The 25224-nt window shown below is 39.0% G+C and overlaps 1 protein-coding gene across 3 annotated transcripts in view; it reads left to right on the top strand.

Moving 5' to 3' along the window:
- igsf9bb (immunoglobulin superfamily, member 9Bb) overlaps window positions 1-25224 on the top strand; it is a 99190-nt gene that overhangs the window by 21870 nt on the left and 52096 nt on the right. For all 3 annotated transcript variants that reach the window (XM_032576649.1, XM_032576648.1, XM_032576650.1), the window contains exons 2-3: window positions 7252-7443; window positions 19003-19149. In XM_032576649.1, coding sequence (XP_032432540.1) covers window positions 7252-7443; window positions 19003-19149 — 339 coding nt within the window. The remainder of the gene's footprint in view (window positions 1-7251; window positions 7444-19002; window positions 19150-25224) is intronic.

Genomic DNA, 25224 nt, shown 5'->3' with positions numbered 1-25224 from the left:
CTGCTCCACTCCTCGTACACAAGGAGGATCAGATGCTACCGCACCCTGGAAAGATACCCTTTGAATTCCAAGTAATGAGCAACTCTTGCACGAGAGACTCAGAATTAGGTCAAGTCTCCCACCCTGTTGTAGCATTAGGGGTTCAAGCCTCGCTGGAGGATCTGAGGGTTGCAGATTGAGAAATGACAATCTGCAGCCCTTCAGACAAAATGTTGAACTTTCAAGTCACTGCATATTTTGTCTTTCTGAGTTGATTTGAAGAGCAATTTGATTTACATGAATTATTATTCTATCTGACGTTGATAAAGCTATAAAAGCTCTTCATGGCCTGCTCTGGTGTTTTGGTTCTGGAGCTCAAAATTCGTCCACAGAAGCAACAGCTGAATCTTGTGTTGAGTTTTTTTTTGTTGTTGTTGATGTTTTTCTTCACCATCTATTGTTTGTAGCAGCTTATCTATTCAGGAACGAAAAGGGGGCTGGTCATTCTTTTATAGTTTTCTTTTATTTTCTATTAATTTGTTGGGTGACATTCCTCAAAACAAACTTTAATCAGCATTGACTGTTATCAAATCTAGCGTACAAATGTGCAGTTTTGGACGCTTGACGCTGATATTTGAAACTGTCGTATCTCAGATGTGGTTCAGAAAGCTGCCGTCTGCACAGCCATTAGAACCCGGCTCATTCTCCCTACTATCTTTGCTGGTTGGATCTCAACATTATTAATGGCTCCATTAATTTTACAAAGGTCTCATTTTGTTAGTGCCATAACACAGGTTTAACTTTTAAATCAGACACAGGGAGACTCAGAGCAGGTGAAAGAATAATAAATGGTATGATAATGTGCTGACCTTGCTGTAGTCATGAATAATTGCTGTTGTGGAGGGTGAACGTGTCATTTATATTTCAGCCTTATTTGCACTTTACAGAGTGGGCCAAGCTGTCACTGTTAAACACTTCTAGGGATAAACCAGGAGCCGGACCAAAACTAGCAGCTGGACCTGAGGAAATTTAAGTTTCAACAAAAGTACATAGGATAGAACGTGACTCTAATCGTCATTACTTGTGCCTGTAGATATCACATCTGTTTTCACTTAAAATGAGAAAGAAAGAAAAAACATTTCAGGTAATATTTAAAATAAAATCTGCAGAGAATGGAAGTGTTTATTAGAGTTAACAAGTGTTCAAGCAAAGCCTGAATAGATCTAAGATGGACTGGTGATCGAAAGCATGTAATTGATTTGATTAAAATCATAAAATCAATCAAAGCAATGTTCTAAGTAGATAAAACATGAAAGCGACCTTTACCGTGTTTTATCTGCAGGTTATAAGTCAGTTATCAATAAGTTGTACCAAAACAGACTGATATTAGCGTTAGCTTAGCACTTTTTTCTTTTTACAAGCTAGCTCTTTATACATTTTAGTTTTGGGGTAGTTGACCAATAATAAAGCCTGATGACATGATGAGGCATGAAGGCATCAAGATGTTGTAGAATATACTGATTGGTTTCTTATCGTCTCGGTTCTGGACTGACTTTCATCTGAACTTGTATTTTGGTCATTCACATAAGCCCTTGGTAGTTTCTCTCCTGCGCTTCCGCATCCGCTTTTATCACCCTTGTGTTTGTGTATTCTCTTGTGTGTCATTGTTCTCATGCTGGATTCTTGCGTCTACCTCTGTGTCTGTTCATGCACTGCCTCTTTGTCTCCTTTCACTGTTCCTCGTTCTACTGAGTTGTACTGTAAAAGTTATGGACTTTGCATTAAATCAGTCGTACAACTGCCACACTCTTGTCTGCAGCTTCGATCCTCCACTCACCTTACAAACCAGGACAATTGTACTTCTGATGTATGTCTGACTTACTTTGAAATACTCCAGTAATACTGAGCACAGTGTCTTCTTCACTCAGTAACAATTGCCACAATGAAGAAAGTTGTTGTCGGTGAGAGCTAGAGGCTCTTAAGGCCGAGTTACAGTCACTGCTTTTTATAGTTTGCGTGAATAGTGAACGAGCAGTGTGGCTTTTATTCGTGATGCGCACTTTGGTGCAGTTTGAGTGAAAGATGGCGCATGAGCTGTGCAGAGTTGCATCAAATTCAGAGGTGCCTTTGGCTCATGTGTCACTTCAATGTGTCATCTACAAACTTATTTTTATGTACCTTGTATTTCCTTATCTGTAAGAAGATTGACCTTTTGAGTGTTTAACCGGCTGCTCTCCCATCAGGTGAAGCAGAAATTTGTCCAATCTTGCTCAAAAGCCAATATATCTGTTTCTGCTTTAATTTAAAACTGATCAGTCAAGATCCAGATACTGAAAGAGAAGCAATGTTATGTGATTCTTAATTACAGAATAGTGAAATTTAAATTGTACTTTTTAAGCTGTCTTGGATTTTGGAATTTAGCTACTAACGAAGTAGGCTTCTCCACTTTTAAAGTTGATAAAATCCCGTATTTACAGGCCTTTTCAACAGCCACAGTGTATTGGCCATTTTATTTAGGCCGCCTAAATATTCACTAAATTTTCGGTAATAATGCTGCAGTCCTCAGAGGCAGGTAAAAGCAAACGTTCTTGTACTTTGATGGTAGGGAGTTGTGCATTTGCATAAATATTAATGAAACATCTGGCAGCTGCAGGGCATGTGTTATCTCCTTGTTATCTAATGTATTTTTAATTATTGCATATTACTGGTTAGGCACCATCCATGAATGTAACCAAGGGCTCTGGAGCCTCCAGAGTTTCCACAACTAACATTTTCCCCCTACCTAATCGCGTCTCCCATCGCTGAGCTCAGTTTATGTTACAAGCCTCTGTGAAGCTTGGTCTACCTTGCATAAGTGAGCAGTCCTCCTGGCATCAGTCACCAGCAAACACACACACACACACTCCGGGCGCTGTGTTGTGAGTCAGTGCACCTCAGTGGTTTCACTGTGTCCTCCCCTGAGTCTTTGATTGTAAATGAGCTAAACCTTAATGTTTGCCACGCTGTGGTGGTAGTGGGGCGGGGCGGGTGGGATGGCGCAGGGTGGGAGTGGGGGGTGGGGTGCCCTGCCTCTCATCTTTTAGCTCTCTACTCTCCCTGGTGTCCTCGTCGTCTCACCAGGTAGAAACAGTGAAGTCATACCTTCCAAGGGGCCCTGTTTTTGTGCAGTGTCTGATGATGTCACCAGCAGCCAATCAACATGTAGCACAGCTGCTACATGTGCGAGAAGAAGTGCGAGTGTGTGCTCGTATGTCGGTGTGTTGGTGTGTGTGTGAGGGGGAGAGGGTGAGGTGACGATGGGTGAGAAATCACAGCTGGGGAAAAAAATAAATAAAAATGGCTCAGTTATCTACTATCTGCTTCTTCAAGCTTTCTTTTACCAAAGCAGAATCATACCAAAACCCTAATAGTTCTGATAGGATTTCTCTCATAATCTTCTCAAGAAAGCTACATATTGCTTTTCGTTGATAGTAACCTTCTCCAGTGTTTTATGGGTGGCGAGGTCATTCACAATAAGAATTAAACATACAATGAACGCTTTGATCGAAGCATGATGAAATCAGTTTTCTTCCGTTGAGGGAAGCCTATGCTGTGTCTTTTCATGCATGTGTAATGCTGCTGCAGGATGTATTTCAAAGCTCAGAGCACTGGAGAATCTATGGTCACGGCTTTATAGATATTTAATTATCAAAGTAGTTTAATTGTTTGGTGCTGCTCCATGATGAACAGATGTTAATTGCAACATAGAGACAGTTTGAGGAGACTGCAACTAAGCTGAAGGACTTTTTGAGTTTTTTTGTTGTTGTTCTTGAGAAGCTTCTTTGCTTCAAAAATTGTTTTTCTGTTCTACTTATCCTAAGTTCTTTAAGATGATGCAGCTGGTTTATATTCATAAATGTTTTTTTGGTTCAGATGGGGGGGAAAAAAAACAACTAATTTTACACCCCGTCACATCAAACTCCACTCTGGTGTTGCACTGAACCAAAGATTTTTTCTGAGCATCAGTTAGTTGGGGAGAGGCTTTGGTAACAGTTGCTATGGTAATTGCACATCATTGTCTATTGACCTTATTTTCTATAAAAGTACTCAAAATAACCATTTTGAGAAATGTTGTTTACTGACTTGCTTTGACATCTTCTCCTTTTTTGTGCTGATTAACCTATCAAGCTCATTTAAACTATCCAGAAATCCTTCAGTTTTTTTTTTTACACCAAAACATGTCTGTTTCAAACAGCTTCTGAAAGACCAACATGATATTTGACACAAAGCAGCGGGTGGTTTAGAACAATATTCCAGTGTGATTTCTATGTTTCTGCATTACAGTGGGCCCCTAAGTACTGCATTTTCCACAGCTGCATTTTCTTCTGAATATTTTCGTTCTAATCTGCGAATAGACGGATTTTCCTCAGTAAACAGAAAACCCTCCAGGAAAATCTGCAAATTAGGTGAATCCTCCTCCAACAAAGACTTGTGGATGTCTGAAGAATCCAAAGTAACAAACAGCTGAACTTGTTCACAAGCAAGTAGAAATTCTCAATCAGTAAGTAACTATACTTAATCCTACTTAGTAGCTTAGCATTCCTCTGAATTCCTGTTAGGTTCTCCCCATTCACTGCTGGCTTTTGCAGCACACAACATGCTAACTGCCAAACAAATGGCAGACCTCAGATTCCACGGTAAGCGCCGTGTTACCCATAATGCCATGCACCATATGTTAGAGCTGTCCTTCCTGCTCTTAGTGATTCAGATACTTTGTTTTGGTCTCGTATTGTGGTGAAGGCTCAGTGCTAAATGACTATCAATGGTCACAAAGGAAAAGTTGAAAAAAAAAACTTTATAATAATTGGCTTTGCCTTTTCCTTGTTAGAGTGGGATTGTTGACTTTGCTTGCTTGATGTTGTTTTGGTTGAGGGCGTCTAACTAGCTGTTTTCCTTCCAGCACTGAACAGAACTATCTAAAATGGTTTCTCGTGTTTCCAGTGGTTTAAAAGTATTTTAGCTTGGTTTCACACTTCTTAAATTCAGAATTGTAAAATCAAGGCCTTAAAATGTCTTAAATTCATTGCAATAGGTTTGGTTTCCTTTTTTCTCACAGGACTTTACCATTACCCAAAAACTTTGAGTTGCCCGCAGATATCTTCACTGCGTTCTGTGACTTGAGGTGTGGTTGCGGCTACCACTGGCTTGCTGCTAATATTTGCTAAAGCTAGCCAGGTTTTTTTTTACTTCATCATGAGTTACTGCAAATTTTTCTGCAATTGGCTGGCTTACTCCGGTTGCTAACCTATGTGGTTTATTTATTTTAATTTTTTTTGTACATTTCTGTCGTTATGCAGATCTTTCGCATTACTATTATTATTATTGAGTCGGTGAAACCTGCAGAGACTCCGCTTCATGTACAGGGAGGGGGACATATGTCTTTCATGGCCAGTTGTTTTATTTATCACCATAAATCGAGTGCTGCACTGCTGAGTTCCACCTTTGACATTTCATAGAATAAGTTAAGAAATTTACTTTAAGATTCATTGGAATGTAGTCAACATACAGCATATTTAATATTCTATTGTGTACTCAGCAGATTAGGAAAAAAATATGGTGACATTTGTTGAGCATTTATTGATTTGCATCTGTCTTACTCTTCAAGGCCCAACCGCACCTACCTGTGAGGGACAGAAATACACATTTACATGATTATCAGTGAAACCAAAAGATTGAAAGATAGATTTAACTGTTTTTCATCATCCAGGAGTTAAGAAAAAAAAATCGTGTTTCTGAATCCAAGACACTGTAAACACAAGTTGATGTTCACCAGACTTCCGGTATGTTATAAATAAAATTGGGGAGTTTATAGAGGAAACTATCCTCTAAGCATCAACGTATCGCTCTTATGTGTGAGCTGTAAGCTGGCAGAAATGCCTAAACTCTGTGGGGCAAAACGCACCCAATCGTTCAGTTTTCAAGTAAAGATCTTTTCTGTTTTGAAGAGATACATTCAATACCCCCAATTTTGTGAAGCCTTTAAACTTTACACACTTGGCTGAAGAGAACAAGTTGACCCAGCAGATTCTGAGAGTGAGTGGAAACAGTGAAGAGTGGATGTACGTTTCTAGGGGATAGCAGCCAGACGAAAGGGATTACAGAACAGATAACTGAATTTATTGCTCTCATTGATCAACCCATCCCTCTGGTCAGGAACATAGCTGTTTTTTTCATTAGCGCTGTATTTTCCACACAGAGCTACAGACTGAAACGGATGAAATCAAGTGAAGTCATTTTTGGTAAATGTTGTACTGGATAAAAAAAGAATATCACTTTAGTCAATAACATAATGATTGTTCTCGTTTGACATTTTGTATAGGCTTTGCTAGGCGGCGCAATGTTAAACATAGAGACGCTTTCTGTCTCAGTTCATAGACACATAAAGGACAAAGTTCTTGTTCTGTTTTCCGTCTTACTTTTTCAGTTCTGAAGGACATTCTTTCAGCTGCTAAGACATTTGATTAGATGCATTGACTTGGAAGATGATACCATTCATTCTTCTCTTTAAGCTGAGCCATGTTAGAACTGGCATGGGAACAATAGAAGGATTCAGAATCAGAGAGGGCGTTCAGCGCTTTATTCTCCAGTTCAGAGTGAATTCTGTTCAGCAAGGGTCAAAGGTCGAGGTATTTCTGAATATCCAGACATTTACGCCACACTACTACTTTGCTGACGCCTCTCCGTGCTCTGAGTCAAATGGGATGAAAAAGCTTCTGTTGAGGCATTGTAACTGGTTTAAATTACTCTTACTGATCTTTCTTCATCCTTCCCTCTGCAATGAATTTCTCACTTGCTTACATACAGTACAGACCAAAAGTTTGGACACAACTGTGTGTCCAAACGTTTGGTCTGTACTGTACTTTCATTCACTTTACATTCTTTTTTTCTTTCTTAACTTGAACTAAGCACTGCATTTCTTATCGAGTCACAGAGTATCTTATCGAATCTTAGTCACAGAATACTACACTTGGTTGGTAGTCAAGAATATTTGTGTTTACTTGCATTCTGACTGTGCTTGGCATTAATATGTTTAGTGAGGTAGAAGGACTTTTAGTCTTTTATAGAACCATCTGATATAGAAGAGGAGACAAATTGGGAAATGTCTTTTTCCAGGGATTATTTGTACCACACTATCTGAAAAAAGCATCTGCCCTTTGAATAGTGGGTACGACTATAAGTAGATTGATACATATCTTGGTAAGTTTAGACTGACTTGTGCACTTTGTGTCCCAGGTGCCCACGGTGTGCGAGAGGAGCCCCAGTTTGTGACGGCACGCGCAGGAGAGAGCGTCATCTTGGGATGCGACGTGCCTCACCCACTGAACGGAAAACCCTATGTGGTGGAGTGGTTCAAGTATGGAATGCCAATCCCTTTCTTCATCAACTTTCGCTTCTATCCTCCTCATGTGGACCCAGAATATGCCGGTAAATGTCCAAAATATAGTCACTGGCTTTTTAGCACAGACAAGGATAACGGAGCAGCTTAAGTCGAACTGATGGGAGTGGAGACATTTTTGGTGTTTACATTTTCTCTTTGGATGAAAGAAATTAATCATTACTTTATATACAACAATTTTCTTTACTCATTTATAGCTATATATTTATGACAGTGCTCACAGACTTCTTCAAGAAAGGACATAAAGCTTTCAGTCATCTAGTTGCCCACTGATGAATCGGCCGTGATTTTCTTAATTTTGGGAGATCAGCGATTGGGCAATGAGTACACAAGAAACCAATATATTTACCAAGCTCATGTACAGTACTTGCGCAAAATAGACGTTGGGGGGCGTGCTGTGGTGGCAGGGGGTTAGCACGCCCCACGTTTGGAGGCCTTAGTCCTCGACGCGGACGTCGCGGGTTCGACTCCCGGTCCCGATGACCCTTGCCGCATGTCTTCCCCCCTCTCCTCACCCTCCTTCCTGTCTGCCTACTGTGGAAAAAAAATATGAGCCACTAGCGCCGCAAAAACTCTTCGGAGAAAAAAATATAAAAAAAAAAAAAAATAGATGTTGATAAAAAAAAAAAAAAATTCTCCTAAAGTGCAACTAAAATTTTAATTGGCAGGCAAGGCTTTTTAAAAACTGGTGATCGCTCAGAAAACTGCAATCGTTCCACTGCAATAATGAGCCTATATCGATTCGTAGAAACTATATATAGATTTGGATATCTGCAGTATATCGGTCTTCTTTTTCTGCCCTGCTTTGATGTAAGCATTTTGTCTGAGCTGCCTGATCAGCTGTGCTCTCCCCTGTGTGAATTATGGCAGCATAAATGAGATGACATTTCCTTAAGAGGCAGCAGCTCTTTCCATCCCACATTATTTATGTGCAGTAGGGGTCTGATTGTATGTCTTAGACTCAGAGAGTTTTATCATGCTTCTATTCATGTAAACTGTAGCACATAAGTTGTCATTTTAGGAGTGTGAGATGGATTCAGCAACCACCAGGACTTCAGCTGTCTAGATACCAAGCATTATGAGTTACATAACAGAGTAATGTAGTTGGTGGATGTCATGCTTGCCATTTCAGTGGCGATCTCTCTAGGGTTTAGTAAACATGCACTGCTTTCAGTTGTGAGCTGCAACCTCTTCAACTGCTGCAGAAGGTCCATACTTATTATACAAAAAAGAAAAAAAACCTTTCCTACAGGATCTTTTTGTTGATCATTTTAAATTGGTAGCCAGTGGAAGTACGTCGGTGTTCATTTCTGATTGACTTCTACTAACTGCTCAGCTGTGGAGTGCATACCTGGTTTTGTAGTCAGATGTGTCACACTGTTTCATTTTCCATTAAACAGTGTGTACAAAAGTGGAAGTCTATTCACTTTCATCCTGAACAAAATATAACAATATATGTCACACGTGTCCAACTCAAGGCCCAGGGGCCAAATCTGTCCCACCGTAGCTTTTTATGTGGCCCTCTAGTCTCCAAATTACATCAATTACTCCCTCTAGTTTTTCACAAATCTGCAAAATTACTACAAAATCAGATCCCCACATCTTTTCCCTGATTTTTGCTGAAAAACATTCTTAAAATTGGCCAAAAACATTGGGTTTAAGTGACTGCTGCCACAGCCTTACTTGATGTCAAGCTATAGTCCGTGACCAATATGGTGAGTAATAAAAGTTACATTTAGCATCATACATTAGCGAAAATATCCTAAAAATTCCTACAAATATTTCTAAGTTAGCACCACAAAGTCTGTAATTTTGATTGCAAAAAAAAAATAAAATAAAATAATACAAACATTCACAAAATCCTGGATGGACTAACCAGTGTGAAAAAATGTTCAATATTTAATTTTAAGAAATGCTTATTGAATACTGACACAAACAGCCATTTATTGATATTTTAACAGCTTAGTGGGTTTTATCAATACATTCTGGCACAACCGGCCCTTTAATAACATTCAGAAATGAGTTTGATGCCTGAATATGTGCTTGAAATGCAGGGTTTACCCTAGAAACATGCTAACTGTGGAGGTAGAGGCCCTGGGGATAAAAGGCAACAAAATAAAGTACAATAAAAAATATATTCATTTTATGATATAAAAAAACCATTTTTGCACTTACACAAATACAAATTTACATTTTGAACATTTTTTAAATTGCACATTCCTTTGGAGTACGCTAGTTTTAGTAACTGCACATTATTTTATCTTGTAATTCTGCTTTTACTGTACAGTATGTAATTTTTTATTATTTTTCATATATATATATATATATATATATATTACATTTTTATCTTTAAATGAATTTACATGCTTTAATTGCCAGTCACTTTGCTGCTGTTATACCAGCAGCAATAACCCACACATTATTGTTTGTTCACAAAAATACACGTGCCCTAATCAGTTTCAGACGAGCAGTGAAACCGATGAAGGCGACTATAACTCAGCCTTTATAGTTGAGCTTTTAGAGGTTTACAGCCTTTTAGCCTTTTAGACTTGACATGTACTGTATGTTGGTGCGGTATCTTCCCAAAAGACAGCCTTCATAGAGGATTCAGAGAAATGGCGGAACAGAGGAACCTGCTCTGTAAGACCCGGTAGGTCCAGTTAGGCCGTTCTGAGTGAACGGTGGCACACAAAGTTACAAAAATTTGGAGGGGCACAATATAACTCCTGGTCAGTGCTCGTTATTGGGACAGTGTGATTGGTGCTCTCTCCCTCATATCCAGGTCAATCTTTGCTATCACTGGTGTATAAAATTTATTGAAAAGAAATAAAAAACAGATGTTTAGCTTGATACCTGTGGCAAAAAAAAAGGGAGAAAAAAAGCCTGGCGGGTCGCCAGACTTATAATATGCTCGGGGAAACTTGTGTTAGGTGTTGGGGCTTTTTAGACAAAAAAAAATTAGATCAGCCAAAATCGGAATTGGCAGATCGGCCTTGTTAAAGATCAGCGATTGGTCAGAAAATCGGTGTATCTTTTCTAAAAAGAGTTCAACTGAGTTACAAACGTCTTTTTTGTCACTTTCACCATCTGTATAAAGAATAAAAATAAAAAACACCCCAAAAAACGTCCATGTTTCCCTAATCTACCAGTATTGTCCTGTTTTTCCTCAATGTGGAGCCTCGAGGTGAACCCGATAATGTCTGGATCAAATTATCCGCAGTGTCAACATTTAAGACACAAACCCTGGACTCTTATCTGTAATGAGACACAATTTTACTTTTAACACGGGTGATCCCAATCTACAGATCTGTTTGAAAGCACACCGATTGATTCACCACTGTCTATATCAGATAAAGATGTCAAACACTTCCTGTCTCATCTACAAGAGAACGCTGCAGATTAGAATATCGCTGGAAGTAAAGGTGATTTGCATAGTCTTGAATATCATCGCACACACTATGAAGTACAGCATCGAGATGTCTTCAGTGAGTACGGGTGGCTGACAATGAACATATTTGTTTGAAATACAGAATCACTACCTGTAAGAAACACCAGATGTGTTCTGACAACGCCTGTGGATTTTATGGCAGCACATGCTGAACTCCTGGGTAAGTCCTCAAAGGCCCCTCCTGCTGCACCTTACAGTGCAGTAAACAGTGAAAATTTATCTGAAGAAGCCATGCTATTTATTTTATTTTTTACAATCCTCTCTCTGTTCTAGTGAAGTTTGTACAGCTCTGTAGAGAAGTGCAGGGGAATTGGCTGGAAAGAGCAGTTCCACACCCACGATATGAAAAGAACTGAAGCGATTGGGACTGAACAGCTATAAGAAAACCAGTAATTAGTCAGGCTAACTAGAGAAAACGGCTTCATTTTGCAAGGGAGCATAAAGATTGGTCATGTTTAGGTTTGGAAAGAGGCAGATGAAGTGATGCACCCATCATGCCTAATGTCTGCGGTGGAGGAGCACTGATCCCAGACAGGGTGTTTTTCTAATAATTTTGAAACATATCTTTATTTTATTCTAAAGTTCCCTTGGGCTTTTTTTTAACTTCTTTTTCCCTTTTAAAGAATAAAACTTGATTGAACTTAAAATTTGTCTCCATGTTAGGCAAAGTCCATAAAGCTTTCCATGTCATTTCATGAACATGTAGTCGTTTAGCAGACGGTTTTATCTAAAGTGACTCACACAGTAGAATCAAAATGAAAACTTCCCACTCCAGGTGGGACAGGAATGTGTATGATGGTTAATTAAGTAGATGAAGTGTTCCCTGAGAGATTAGCTTTTAATTTCACCCTGGACTCTCTCTAGGATATCCATGACTTAATACCTTTGGGAAGCGTTTTTAAAATAAAGCATTGGTGACATGTCAGTGAACATTTTTCACCTACACCTGTTCTTCTTAAGTAAAGATAAACCTTTATTTACCTTTATCACTGCACCTCTAACTTTACCTAGCTTCCCGGTAAGGAGTAGCAACTTTTTAGAACTTTGTATCTCTGATGTCATGTAAATCATAAAGGCAAAAATAACTTATCAAAACTGTCTCACAGATGCTGGATGGGCTGATTGTTGCTGTAAAAGGCTCTGAAACAGGGAGGTTTCCAGCCTCACTTCTTTTACCATTTCTGAGCATTTCTCAAAGGGGCAGTATTATGCAAAAATAAATTTTTTTGAACTTTACATCATGTTATAATGTCATTCTCTCATCACAAACATACCCAGATTGTTGCTTTTATTCCTTCAAGCATGTTAGAGAAATTCTTGAATCTCCCGTGGCAACCATTCAGCTGTGAAAAACACCTGGGTGGACCAAGTGCCGCCTTCGAGGTGCAGGTCTTCCTCAGAGCCTCAGTTTCCAAGCTTCCAGGTTTTAGAGCTTCCGGCTCACAGAGCACCTCTGCCCTGCAACTTCCCCGCTCAACTCCTCCAGACTAGCCAGCAGCAATTGGAAAACTCCTGGAGGAATTGGGAATCTGCTGAGTTCATCATATGAGCTGCATCTCAGTGAAGCGCTAGTAAAAACGTTAAAGGGTTGTTAGAGCTGCGATGATGTGACGACTTCCTGACGGCAGAATTTCAAAAGAGCAGGAGCTTTTAAAGAGGCCCGATTTCAAGGCGTTAACTTACAAAGTTAAATTTCTTTTAAGTCATATTTGATATATAGAGCATTTTCATAAACAACTGAAGGTAACTTGATTGTGCTATAAAATAGGACAATGTGGCTGGAAAAAACCTAATATTGCCCCTTTAAGCGTACTAAGGTTCTGATTTGAGTTGGTTTCCTTTTATTCTCAACACAGGTCAGGTATTTTGAGACCACTTAACCCTGCTGTCGGTTTAACATATTTGATTTCCTTCCCAAGATAGTTTAAGATTATTGCTATTGTCTGTTAATGACTTTCCCCACACTCCCTCCCTCTACGTTACACATATGAAAGAGACTCTGTGACTTCAGTCTCAACCAGCACATATCCGTCTTCTCTTATTTGCTCTGGTAAACGTTCCTCGCTCCTCAAAGAACTGGATGTTGCTTGAGCTGAATAATTACTGTTGTGGGATTACACGCTGCTGAGTTCATTAGTGAAAGAAGAGGCTTTTAAGTTTGCCCACACTGGATTTTGTGTGTGATAATGACATAATTGTGATTTTGTGTAGTTAATGGAGTGTGGAGACAAAACAAGGCTAGTGAGATTTTAGAGTGTTCGTTTTAAATGCCACCAAAACCCCTCTGTGACTTCTAACCACAATCGGCCGTATCAGCGCTTGCAGTCTAAATGGATCTTTTCTGTTTTTACTGGTGCCTTTAATTTTACTGCTGCAGTCAAATGGCATGGAGGCATTATGCAGTAACTCGCTGCCACTTTTATAGAATGAAACGGTCCTTTGTGCGCTCTGCACATCATCGTCATATCTTTGAGATGGTGGCTTCGATTTGCTGCTGTTTCTTGTGTCATGAAAAGCACTGTTGAATATTTTAGGCCTTACATTAGCAGCACAAGTAGGGAGTTTTCCAATCAATGCTTTTCCTTTTGAGCCAGTTACCAGGGGTTTTCCACCCAAATCTGTTCCCTGTTTGCCAGCGCTGCGTATCGGTCTGATATTTACATTTTCCTGACATATAAACGTGAAAACTGCACTTTGTAAATACATTTAAGTTTTACTTTTGCAGTATTATTTATAAAATACTAGAATTGCCCAGAAAAACAACCAATAAGCATGTGACCTGACCCACAGTCTACACCCCAATATCATATGTTTCTTTCCCCATCTACCCTATTCTGCATAATAATACTATTTCGGATCTTTCTACCTGCTGTGTGTTTAAAATTTAATTGTCTGCTCCACATGCAGTGCTGCATGAGATCAATAAAACTGCTGAGCATGCAGCGCTGCTGGTTTTGATCAAATAAGGAGTCAATTCAGAGCGCAGTCAGGCAAAGCAACTATATCAGGCCGACATCGGAATCACAACTGTCTGACACAAAACCAAAGCCGGTCGCATCAGATAAAATTCCTGAAGCCGAGGGAGAGCAGTTCTCCCTTACACACTCCCCGACAAAAAAACAAAAGCAAAAAAAAAAAAACTTAGATGAAATAAAATCAAACTTCGTTGGAAAGTTATGCGTCTATCAATGTAGGATCACATGGATAAACGAGTTTGCAGTACCACCACAATTACCGGTCCATTGTCAGCAGAGTGCGGCCTTGAAACAAGCAACGATTAAGTGCGGATTGAAGTCGTAAAAAAAACATAGAGTGGAATTGATATTGAATGTCTGGGTCAGAGTTGAAATCTGAACTGATTTCACATTTTTGAAAGATTTAGGGACCCGGATGCCAACATTGCGTCAGCATAATGCAAGCAGCTCGTTGATGTACACAGCTCAGAGTTTCAACTGTTTTTCACTTTTCTGTACGTTTGTTTGCAGACTAATGAATGCTGCTTCTCCATGTTTGGTTCTGGTTCTGGGGATGCAGAGCAGACCAGAACCAGAAGATCCGAATAGTCTGATGCAACAGCAACAGAGCTCTAATGTGTTTTGGTGCCAAGTCATTCAGTGATTTATGAACAGAAGTATTTTAAAGCCTATTCTCTGAGCTGCAGGGAGCCAGTGTAAGAACTGGAGGGATGTGCTCTACCTTCCTGTTTGTAGTGAGAACTTGAGCAGCGGTTTTCACAGGTCTGTGTAAAAAAAATCATTATTGCAGAAATCATGCGACTATAGATAAATGCAAGGATAATTATATTGTAGCAGCTTTTTCTTAAATTATTTTTTATTTGTATCTTGACCCTATTAAAGGTCTTCTTGGCTGTGTATTTGTGACAATTATTTTGCTTGGAAATCCACACTTGTTCCATATTTGGATTCATATCAAGGTGTTCTGGTACACTTCCCCATTCAGTCTTCCTTCAGTCTTATGAAGTCTACCAATACCGTTAACTGAAGACAGCCCACACCATAATGTTTCTTACTGCAAACATCACTTTTAGCTTGTCGACTACTTTCAACATGTTCCTTAACACCAGTAATAGGCAGCATCAATTAGTTTCAAACCCAGAACCTGCCAAGGAGCTGGTTGTTTTTCTTGCAAACAAAAGAATGGCGGGATTGGTGACTCCCTTCACTTTCACTAGCAATTTATTAAAGTAAACTGTAGGAGCAGTATGCCGGGAAAAAAGTAAGTAAGTAAACTTTATTTCTATAGCGCTTTTCACAGACCAGGGTCACAAAGTGCTGCACAAAGTGTAAAAAATAAATAAAATAATTTAAAAGCAACATACAAAACAATAAAACACAGTATTAAGCTAAAAAGCAAGTTTAAAAAAGTGGGTCTTAAGTTGTTTCCTAAAAGTGTCTATACAATCCAGAGATCGAATGGTACAAGGTAGCTCATTCCAGAGGCGAGGCGCCACAGCTTTAAAAGATCTGTCTCCTCGAGTCTTAAAAAGGGTCCGAGGAACCATCAGCAAGTTCAGATTGGACGACCTGAGGCTCCTAGTCGAAATATAATGTTCTTGAAATGATAACTTTTTAAAACCACGGTATATCTCTTCTTAGCCATGAGTGGAGGTAGATTGGTTCTTCTCTGAAGTTCTTTTTGTTAAACTTGCAAAAGATTTGCCTGAAGCAGTTATTTATGTTGAAGTCCACGACTGAACATGATACCAAAGATCTTTCGTGTTCAACATGCTCTTAGGATAAACAGTCAGAGCAAATACCTGAAATAGAACAAATGTAGCGCAAAATTATATTAAAGAGCACCTTCATAAACCTATGACAGTTTTGACAATTGTCTTAAGATAGATTGCAGAATTCCACTTTGGTCTTGCGTTGCAGTAAGCTAGCTGTTAGTTCCCCCCCGTGCCCCCCTAAAAGAAAACCTAAATTGTATTTACATCAAATGAAAACGATAGAAAATGTATTTATTTAAGTAATTAGCTAACTGCAGGAAAGCAGACAACTCGTAACTTATTACTTCAAATATAGATGCTGCAACTTGGCTCCAATAACTTGAAATCAAATATCATGAACACAATTAAACATAATAGCAGTTATTGCTGTCATTTTTGTTCTTTGGCTTTGGGTGTGCTACTCAAACGTTTTCATGGTCTGTCGGTTTTCTAGTTTTCTTAGCAATGATCATCAGTTTATGGCTGCAGCGTTTTATTGCAGTCCATCGCCTTGTTAAAACATCTCAGGCCTTTGCAATATTTCATAGTGGCCTTCAGGGGAAACTAAGGTTTAGCTATTACCACATGTGATTTTTTTTTTTGTCCTGCAGAATTTAAAGCAAGCCAGGCAGCTTACAGAGCCGTGGTGTCTCCCAAGATCTCGTTATCAGCCCCCTCGAGCTTTAAGGGATCAAGGATTCTTGTTCAGGGTTTTACAGAGTCCCCTGGTAGTAATAGTTTAAACTCTCAGGCCACACAGTTAATTGGAATTTGTCTGCAGCTATGCCATTATCAGTAAGCAAGCCACAAATATGCTAGTGTTTTACACTAGTTTTTAAGTCCATGAATGAGCCATCTGTTCAGAACCCAGACATAAACATATTCATGCTTTTAATTTTAGTAACCTGACAACGTCTGGATATTTCAGAATGGAAATCAACCAACTTTTCACACTGATTTGAATCATTTTGGAAGTATTGTTAAAAAATGTAACACATAATAGGATGCTACTCCGTCTTTGGCAAGCTTGACCTGTCTGCTGTAAACGGGTAAAGAAATCGTCTGTGAAAATGTCCAGCGATGTTTAAGGATTTGTCCCCTTACAGATTTCTTCTTCTTGGTGCTCGTCACACCGAAATGTTTCCGATCATGAAACAAATTTTAACATCAGACAAAATTAAACAAAATTCAAAGTACACTTTTTAAAGAGAAAAATTGCAACAGCTACCATCAAGCAGAGAATTTTATCCTTTTGCTGTGGAGTAATTTTGGCCCATTCTTCATTAATCAATAATTGTTTTCCCCTTAGAAAATGAAAGGATCACTGAAAAGTGAATTTTCTATTTACTTGTTTTGTTTTGTTTTTTGGTAATTTGATTATCAGAAACATTAAGCATGGCAAAAAAAACAAACAAAAAACTAACACGAAAAGAGGTCAAATACTTCTCTCCAGTACTTTATGTCATTTTTCTGCTGTCGCTTTAATCTGTATTACTTTGTATAAATAGAGTTAAAATCAAGAATTTAATGGTATTTTCAGTCATGCTGTGAATTTTCTCTCTGGTATTTTACCACCGTCTGCAGCCAGGGGAACTCCACTCTCAAAAGGAATCTTAGATGATAGTTTACAGTGAGTCACACATTAGTACTGCGTTCATGTAGACTCACTCGAGCGTGGCTTCTCATTTGCTTTAATGCTTTAATACAAAATTAACACTCAGCCAATAAAAATTGAAAGTGCCAACTGAAGCCAAATTATCTTTACAGTTTTAGTGTAGAAATAATTAGCGTTTAAGGCTCATCGGTATGAAATAAATAGCCCAGCATAAATAAGCAGCAAGCCATCCCTCTTCTGTCTTGTTTCAGTCACAAAGAAAACAGCAATGAATGGAAACTAGACAAATAGAAGCTCATAGTTTTATTAATGGTTTTCTCTTTGGGGCAGATATGTTATGTGGAACTACACTGAAGGCAAATTCGTTTTTTTTTTCCTTTCTTTTGCTCCATATGCGACCTACGTCTGACTTTTTCAGAGCAGTTTGAACAGCTCAATTCGGATGTCTTCACTTTTCCAAAAATATCCCATTTCTACCACTTCCATAATGATCAGATACATAACTGATAATTTTCAAAGGATCTGCAGACAAAACTGGCACATCGCATTTCATCCAACTTTTAAGTTGAGTGTCTTAATTTTGCACCAGAAGAAGCAAGACTCTGAAATCCGGATGTAAACAATGGCTAAAAATTATAATTATGCAATTATGAAAGAAGTCTGTGTCATTGAAGCACATTCCTTCACAATCCAGACTTTTTTACAGAAGGAGCAGTCAAAGCTCCCCAACATTGGATTCATTACTTTTAGTTGTGCTTTTTCTTTATTAACAAGTTATGATGTTGTGACGTAGCATTGCTGGGTAACTTTAAAATCCTTCCGTATAGCGTCCATTATCACTTGTGTAAACATCGCGCCGCTGTGTGACATCGACATTCTTCTTCTTCTTAGTTGGAAACTGTTAACACAGAAGTCTGACTCCAGTTGTATCTAAATTAGCAGCATAAACGACAATGCAAAAAACAAAAACCGGATTTCAGAAAAAAGCGGAATCTGACATAAGCTGCCCCGGTGCCACACTTACTGTATATTCTTAGCTTCCTGCATTACTTAAAATTACTATAATAATCAAGTCTTGACATTCATGCATGTTTCTTAAATTGCACTGAGAAACACCCTCCAACTGGGCAGTGAGGGGATTAATGCTGGAACTCTGGAAGCCCTTTGTTTTGCCTTTGCTTCCATCTGTTTTGATCCAGTTGCCTGATTGCCTGGAGCAGCTTGCTAACCCCAGTCTCAGCTTTTGATCTGTGATCTGTAATAGTGGAATCCAGCTACTCCTGACTCTACTTACCAACTCCAAAGCTAATATCTGTCCTGATGGATTGTGAGTAACCCCAAGGGTTACCATCCATCTTAAGCATGTTGTCATGTTGGCTTCTCCCCATCCCTCTAAGGGAGTAACGACCTGTCCTTGCCTGAGTGCGTCTTTTAAAATAGAGCACCACACTCATGGAAAACAGGGCATCTCAGGGATACGTAAATGATAGATTGCTCTGTGTATCCAGCTGCAGCTTTGATGTCTGATGTTTACACTCCACAGTGTCCTTAGAAACCGGCTTTATGTGTTGTGATGTTTCAATAAGACGCTGAGACTTCATCCAACCCTCTGACAAATGTTTATTCAGTTTTTGTCTGGTACTTTTCGTCTCTCATCTCTATAAATAGACCTTTGTTCATCCGTCCATTCAGCTCCCTTAACTTCTTTGACTATCTTCTATAATTTACCCCCCCAACTGTTCGTACTTCACCGTTTCCCTCTCCGTTGACACCTGATCTCCTTCTGTTTCGTCCAGGTCGGGCCCGTCTGCACGGCAAGTCGTCCCTGCAGATAGAGAACGTGCGTTCAGACGACCAAGGCTGGTACGAGTGTAAAGTGCTCATGCTGGAGCAGCAGTATGACACCTTCCACAACGGCAGCTGGGTGCATCTAACTGTCAACGGTAGGAAACATTGGGCATCATGCTTTATTCGAGCTGTTCAGTCTAAAGATGTGGGAAACTTATTTATTATTGTTATTTAAGTACCCAATACCTTACTGGTTGCTCCCACTCTCTCCTCCAAAAGATAACAGAGCTCTCGTGAAACAGAAAACCAAGTAGCGCTCCATGCGCACTGTATGTACATAGCTATACACATGCAGAACAATGGGTCAGCTTTACAGTTTTTTCATAAAATTCCTAGAAGAGGAAAAATTATGTATTAGTTTGTTTCGAGCTTCTTTTATTTATTTTTTTGCCGTTTACAGTTCCAAACCATTATGAAGTCCAATGAGTTTAAATCAGATATTGAGTTGTACCGCTCCATTCTTCACACAAGTTGTGCTACAGGGCCATACAACCACAAAATTCAATAGATGTGTTATTTTGTGTGATAAACAAAACAAACTAATGCCTAACTGTGGTGTGAAAGGCAAATGATACATTTTGAGGTTGTTTTTTTTTTTTTTTTTTTACAAGTTTTACAGGATGCTTTAATCCCCTTTATTCTGATACCTCCATATAAAATATAGTGCATCCAGTTGCCTTCAGAAGTCAACTAAATTACAGAGCTCTGTTCAATCTGTCATCTTAAAATCGAAAACGTGTGGCACAACTAGTAAACCTACCAAAAGAAGGACATTAACCTTGACTGACAGGCTGGGTAAGGACAACATTAGGAAGACCCATAGTTAATCAGCCATGTTCAATGGTCCATGTGGGTACACATTTCAACATAACTTCAGTTCTGCACTCCACAACTCTAGGTCTTATTAAAAAAAGAGTAAGAGGAGAGCTATGGTTTAAAAAACGCCAAGAAGACAATTTGCAGTTTGCCACAAGCCATGTGGAGGACACACCAAACATGTGGAAGAAGGAACTCTGGTCCAATGTAACAAACATTTTGCTTTGTGCAGCAGGAAACTAAAGGTTGAGCTGGTTTGTTTTCCCTCTTTGTTCGATTCGTTTTTGTAGATGTGAGCACAGTCAGGTCTGTGGATGTGTGAAGCTGCTGGAGACATATTCCAAAGGACTTGCAGCTGGTAGGGAGTTTTCAATAGAAATGCACATCACATTGCATGTCCAATTTCTCTTTTCAAATATTTGAAAAAAAAGTGTCTCAATTTACTTTTTCTTCACAAACGTGACCTATTTTATTTCAGTTTTTCACAAAAAGCCTAATGAAATCTTGACATTTGTGGCTATGTGACAAAAATGTAAAAAGTTCATGGGCTATGAATATTTTGCAGTAAGTAGACACAGTGGGATGCTACTTCCTGTGTGTCAGCAGATAACTAACAAGGTGGAGCCGTTTAACAGTTCTCCGAAAACTGACACAGTTGGACATACGACTGGGTTAGTTTGCAGCGCAGGTCACATGAAAGCTGCTGTCACAGAGCTCCTCCCTGTCATCCAACCTGCACTTCCACGCTGCGTTACATACACTGTTTCTAGACGAGAACACCAGACAAGTACCAGACTCTAGAGTTGTACTCCTCATACTCCACTCAGTACGAAATATCCATCCCCTCATTTGCCAGCTAAAGCCTCCATCATCCTCTAATCAGACGCTCTAGGACACTTGTTACTGTGGTAACACATATGGTGTATTATCCTGTATGCGTTGCTGGTGCCTACCCCTGGGGTCAAGGCACATTAACTCAGTTTCCTCAGAGTTTCTCTCTTCCCTGCATCCCTTCGACTCACTTCTGCTATTCTCTGTTCTGTGTGAAGCCTCGGGTTTCCTCTGCCTCGTTCCCCTTCCTGTCGTTTTCTCCGTGCCCTTCAGCGTTCTGTCACTAAACCAGACTTGACCTGCAGCACTTTAGTCACATGACATCAGTCTGTGGTGTTACTACACCAAAAACAACTGAGATCAGCTCTGTTTGGTGGCCTTATTCCACATGCTTTACAGGCCTGTCACAATATAAATGTATATGGACAATAGATCGTCCAATCGTTTTAGAATTTATTACGATAAACAATAATGTTTATCGTAATTTCAGCTAACATAATGATTGTGGCATAACGGTGCAAGTATTCCTTGGACTGTCACGATACATTTTATTGGATGATAAATTGTCCCAGAAATTATTGCAATAAACAAAATGTTGTCGATTTAAACAATTTTAAAGTAATTTATTGATAGTGTAAGACTTAAAAATGTTGTACAGGACATCCCAGTCTTGAAGTGGAAGACATTTTAAATATCCAAAATAAAACACAACAACTAAAAACAAAAAAAATAAATAGGAAATAAAAATCATGCACAACTGAAACCATAAATCGAATGGATTCTAAACAAAATTGCCTTTTAACAAATACAACTAATCAGAATAGAATTTATTGAGCTCATTTTTGATTTATTATGCGAATAACTGAATAATTTCTTGTTGCTTAATGCTTTGTGAGCAGCCAACATGCGAACACATCTATTATTAGTCTGGCTCTTAACCAAGATGTATTAGTAGATGCGTTTTGATGTAATTATTTTTTATTACATGTTATGACAGATATACGATTTTAAATTTAGGACAATTTAATTCCTGAGAATATTTTAGTGTTTATATGGTGTCAATACAACACAACCACTGTAAGCCAGTCAGAACCTCAGAGTACACATGCTCCCTCAGTGGTAACTCTCCTTAAAGCTCTGCTGGCACCAGGAAAACCATCTGCATCACCTGGGAAACAACATTCCCAGGTTTGTTTAAGCTTTTCTCGTCTTTCCACATCACAGAAACATGGACAATTCTTCTTATGAGTTCCGCCGATAGGTTCTTAAATGCTAAGGGTTCTGCACTTCTATTTATAGTCGCTCGTCTGAAATCCACATTGTCAAACATCATAGCTTGTCCGTGTTTTTGAACTGTCAGCCTTGTTGTCACTGAAGAGTAAGTGCTGCATATAGATTTCTGTTTAGATGAAAATAGATTAGAGCTCGTGCTTCTCTTTCGTCAAGCTGACAACTCTTCTTCTTCCTTCTTCTGGTCGCATCCCCTCTAGACTCGGTTAGCCGTTGTTGGACTCCACATGGTGCTGCCTTATAATGTTGAGCCTGGTTCTTTTCCTAAGCCCTCAGCATGACTAAACACCCCACTGAGTCATAGCGAAAGCCACAATCTTAAATGTTTCAGTTTTGTAAACCTGATCTGGCAGATAGTTACATTCAGTTGTTCAAGTTTTCCTAAATTGAATCTCGCCTTTAAAAAGGAATATGACTATGCTTCAAAACATTGGTGTCTCACTTTATATGCTAACTGAAGTTAAAACGTTCTCACGTTTTAAAACTTACAGAAAGTAAGTGAAAGAAAACTGGATTTTTTAAATTTATTTATTTTGCATGATGTCTAGTTTGGTTTCTGTTAACCTCATCGGATCTTCACTCCAAATAGAATAACAACATTCAGAAGCCTGGAGTTGTGAGTGTGATTCCCGCTGTGTTTTAGCCATATTTCTGGCTCTATCTCCCTTTCTGTGTGTTAGGCGTCCATAGACCCTGGAGAGTCTCGGTCAGCCAAAAAAAATAGTCGTAGAAAAAACATTGTTAGAATCAGAGAACTATATTTATGAAGCAGAAGAAAAAATATTTCTGTGATTTTAGTCCAAACTTAATTAATAAAAAAGAAAAAGAAAAGATGCATCTAAATTAACAGTCATTCTAATGTTCATGCTAATGAATTAACAATGAATTTAGTACTTGTGTACATCTCATCAGTGTGTTAGCTGTCTTATGTGTTGTGTCCAAACTTCTTAATATTTATGTATATGTGATGCATTATGTTATCCACACTTTAATGCACACCCATCCTCATTTTGCCATTTACAGTTTCCAACATGATGCATGCTTTATTATTACGTTTTGATCTGGTTCCTCAGTTACACGTTGCAGGGTCGCAGGCAGTTTGCTGTGACAGAATGTGAGGCCTGGAATTAGCACTGCCCTGGCTCATGGCAGCGCATGGAATATCATGTTAGCATATGAGAAGCTATGGGATTATGCTTGTAAGAAGATTAGCTTCAGGCCTAAGTTGATTAGTCTGAGATTTGAATGTTGGTTTAAATTATGCTTGAATCACGGATGATATCATCTTGTAAATGCAGATGGAGCAGAGTTGAACTGGGGTAAAACAGAGAGATTAAATAAATTTAACTGTGTTTGGCTCGGACGATAGCTCGCTTGTTATGAATAATCGTCCCTGTTTATAATCCCAGCTATCCTGAGCAGACCAGAGGATCTAGTAGAAGGGTTTTACAAAACCGCACTATAAAAACCGTCATCTTTTACAGAAAAGAGAACAAAAATATTACAAGATGAATCATATATATATATATATATATATATATATATATATATATATACAGTATATATATACAGTATATGTTCAGTTTTACATGTACTGTCACAAAAAGACATCTAGTTTTGATAAATGTCTTTAATACACACCTTTTTTTTTTCCTAAGAAAAAAAACATGTCATGTCCTTGAAGATTGTAGCAGTCCAGGCTCGCACCTTCATTTCAAAATGTCTTCCATAAAGTCCATCCACAAATACTTCATGTGGGTCGGCTGTGAAACAAAGGATGGATATCCGGAAAGCTATGATGGAGGATCTGTGATGCTTTAACCAGTTTCTGTTCCCAAGGATCGGGGAAGCTTGTTAAAATGCATAACACCAGGACATCTTTAATAAAAAAATCATCGGCTCCTTGCCATCAAACAGAACATGTGTTGCAGTATGATAATAAACCAGAACATACAGCCAAATCAACATAAATGGTTCACCAGCTACTTCCATGCCAAACTCAAGTCTCCAGTCCTCAATGTTGTAGCGAACCTGTCTGCTGTCTGCTGGTGTAGCCTGGGGGAAAAAAACTATATATATTCATATTTCTTTCCACTATATTTCTGTCCCACTTTGTGTTGTCTGTGAATGCACCTTGAGTTATGTGCTCACAGAGTAGCTGCATCCGTCATGGAAGTTACACAATTACGTTCGACCAGTTGTGGCCACGGAGCAAAGATGCACTGATTTTCTCTACACTCCTGGAAGAAGGAGACAATCAGCAATGGGGGACGTTTTCATCTGTTTCAGCGTAAAATTATCTTGGAATTGACCAGGTGGACTTGGGTGACCTTGGATTAACTCAAACCTTGTTGAACAATCTGGTGAGATAAACAGCTGCGCAGCTGGGATGATGCCCACAACTGAACTTATCCTGTAGTCCAGTTGGAGGCCGACACACTAAACTCGTCTCACTAAACTAGCTTTACCCACATATAAAACGGTAGGTAGTTTTCAGACCACGTTTTCACACACTTGAACTCATATCTACTCTTAAAAACTCTGTGAACATTCTAATCTGTACAAACCCATATTTGGGGCCTGTTGGTTGTGTCGAAGACTCGGCCTATTTGGCACGGTGGATGATTGACTTTTTCTTCTTTTTCTCTGACCAGGACTTTTCAGAGGCTCTAACCCTCTGAAAAGTTATAGAAGACTATGTTCTGTCCTAATGACGGTCACACAAGGGATTAACATCAGGGTTGGTATCCAGCAGAGTAAATCCACCTGAAAGGCTGGACTTTTCTTAAGATCTTTGTGAAATTACATTACTGTAGCAGAAGCCTTGGCAGAGAAGTACACATAAACCAGAGCAACACCTAGAACCAAAATGAATTGTTTTAAATATATTTAATAAAACTATTCAAACCATGAATTGTCTCAAATATGAAAGAGTCTCAACTCTTAACTTGATCCTTTGTGCCTCTGTCAGCATTTGAGCTTAAAGTCTTTGTAGTAAGCCCTGCAGTTGGATGTAGGCAGCTCATCCCATTCTTACTGGCAGAAGCTCTGAAGCTCTTTCAGGCTTGAAGGGAAGCATCCGTTCTTTGCCATCTACAGATCTGGGCTCCTTAAATTACAAGGACAAACTTTAGTGGCTTTTATTTAGAGTTCAGGCAAAACACAAGCTCAATGTAGTGTTTATTTAGCATGTGTAAGGTAAAGTATGTGTGGTTTTAAAAATATTGAAAATA

This window comes from Xiphophorus hellerii, chromosome 11 (genome assembly GCF_003331165.1).
Source record: "Xiphophorus hellerii strain 12219 chromosome 11, Xiphophorus_hellerii-4.1, whole genome shotgun sequence".
NCBI classification, from domain to species: Eukaryota; Metazoa; Chordata; class Actinopteri; order Cyprinodontiformes; family Poeciliidae; genus Xiphophorus; species Xiphophorus hellerii.
Note: the sequence above shows the minus strand (reverse complement) of the source record. Positions and strands in the feature narration are given on the sequence as shown.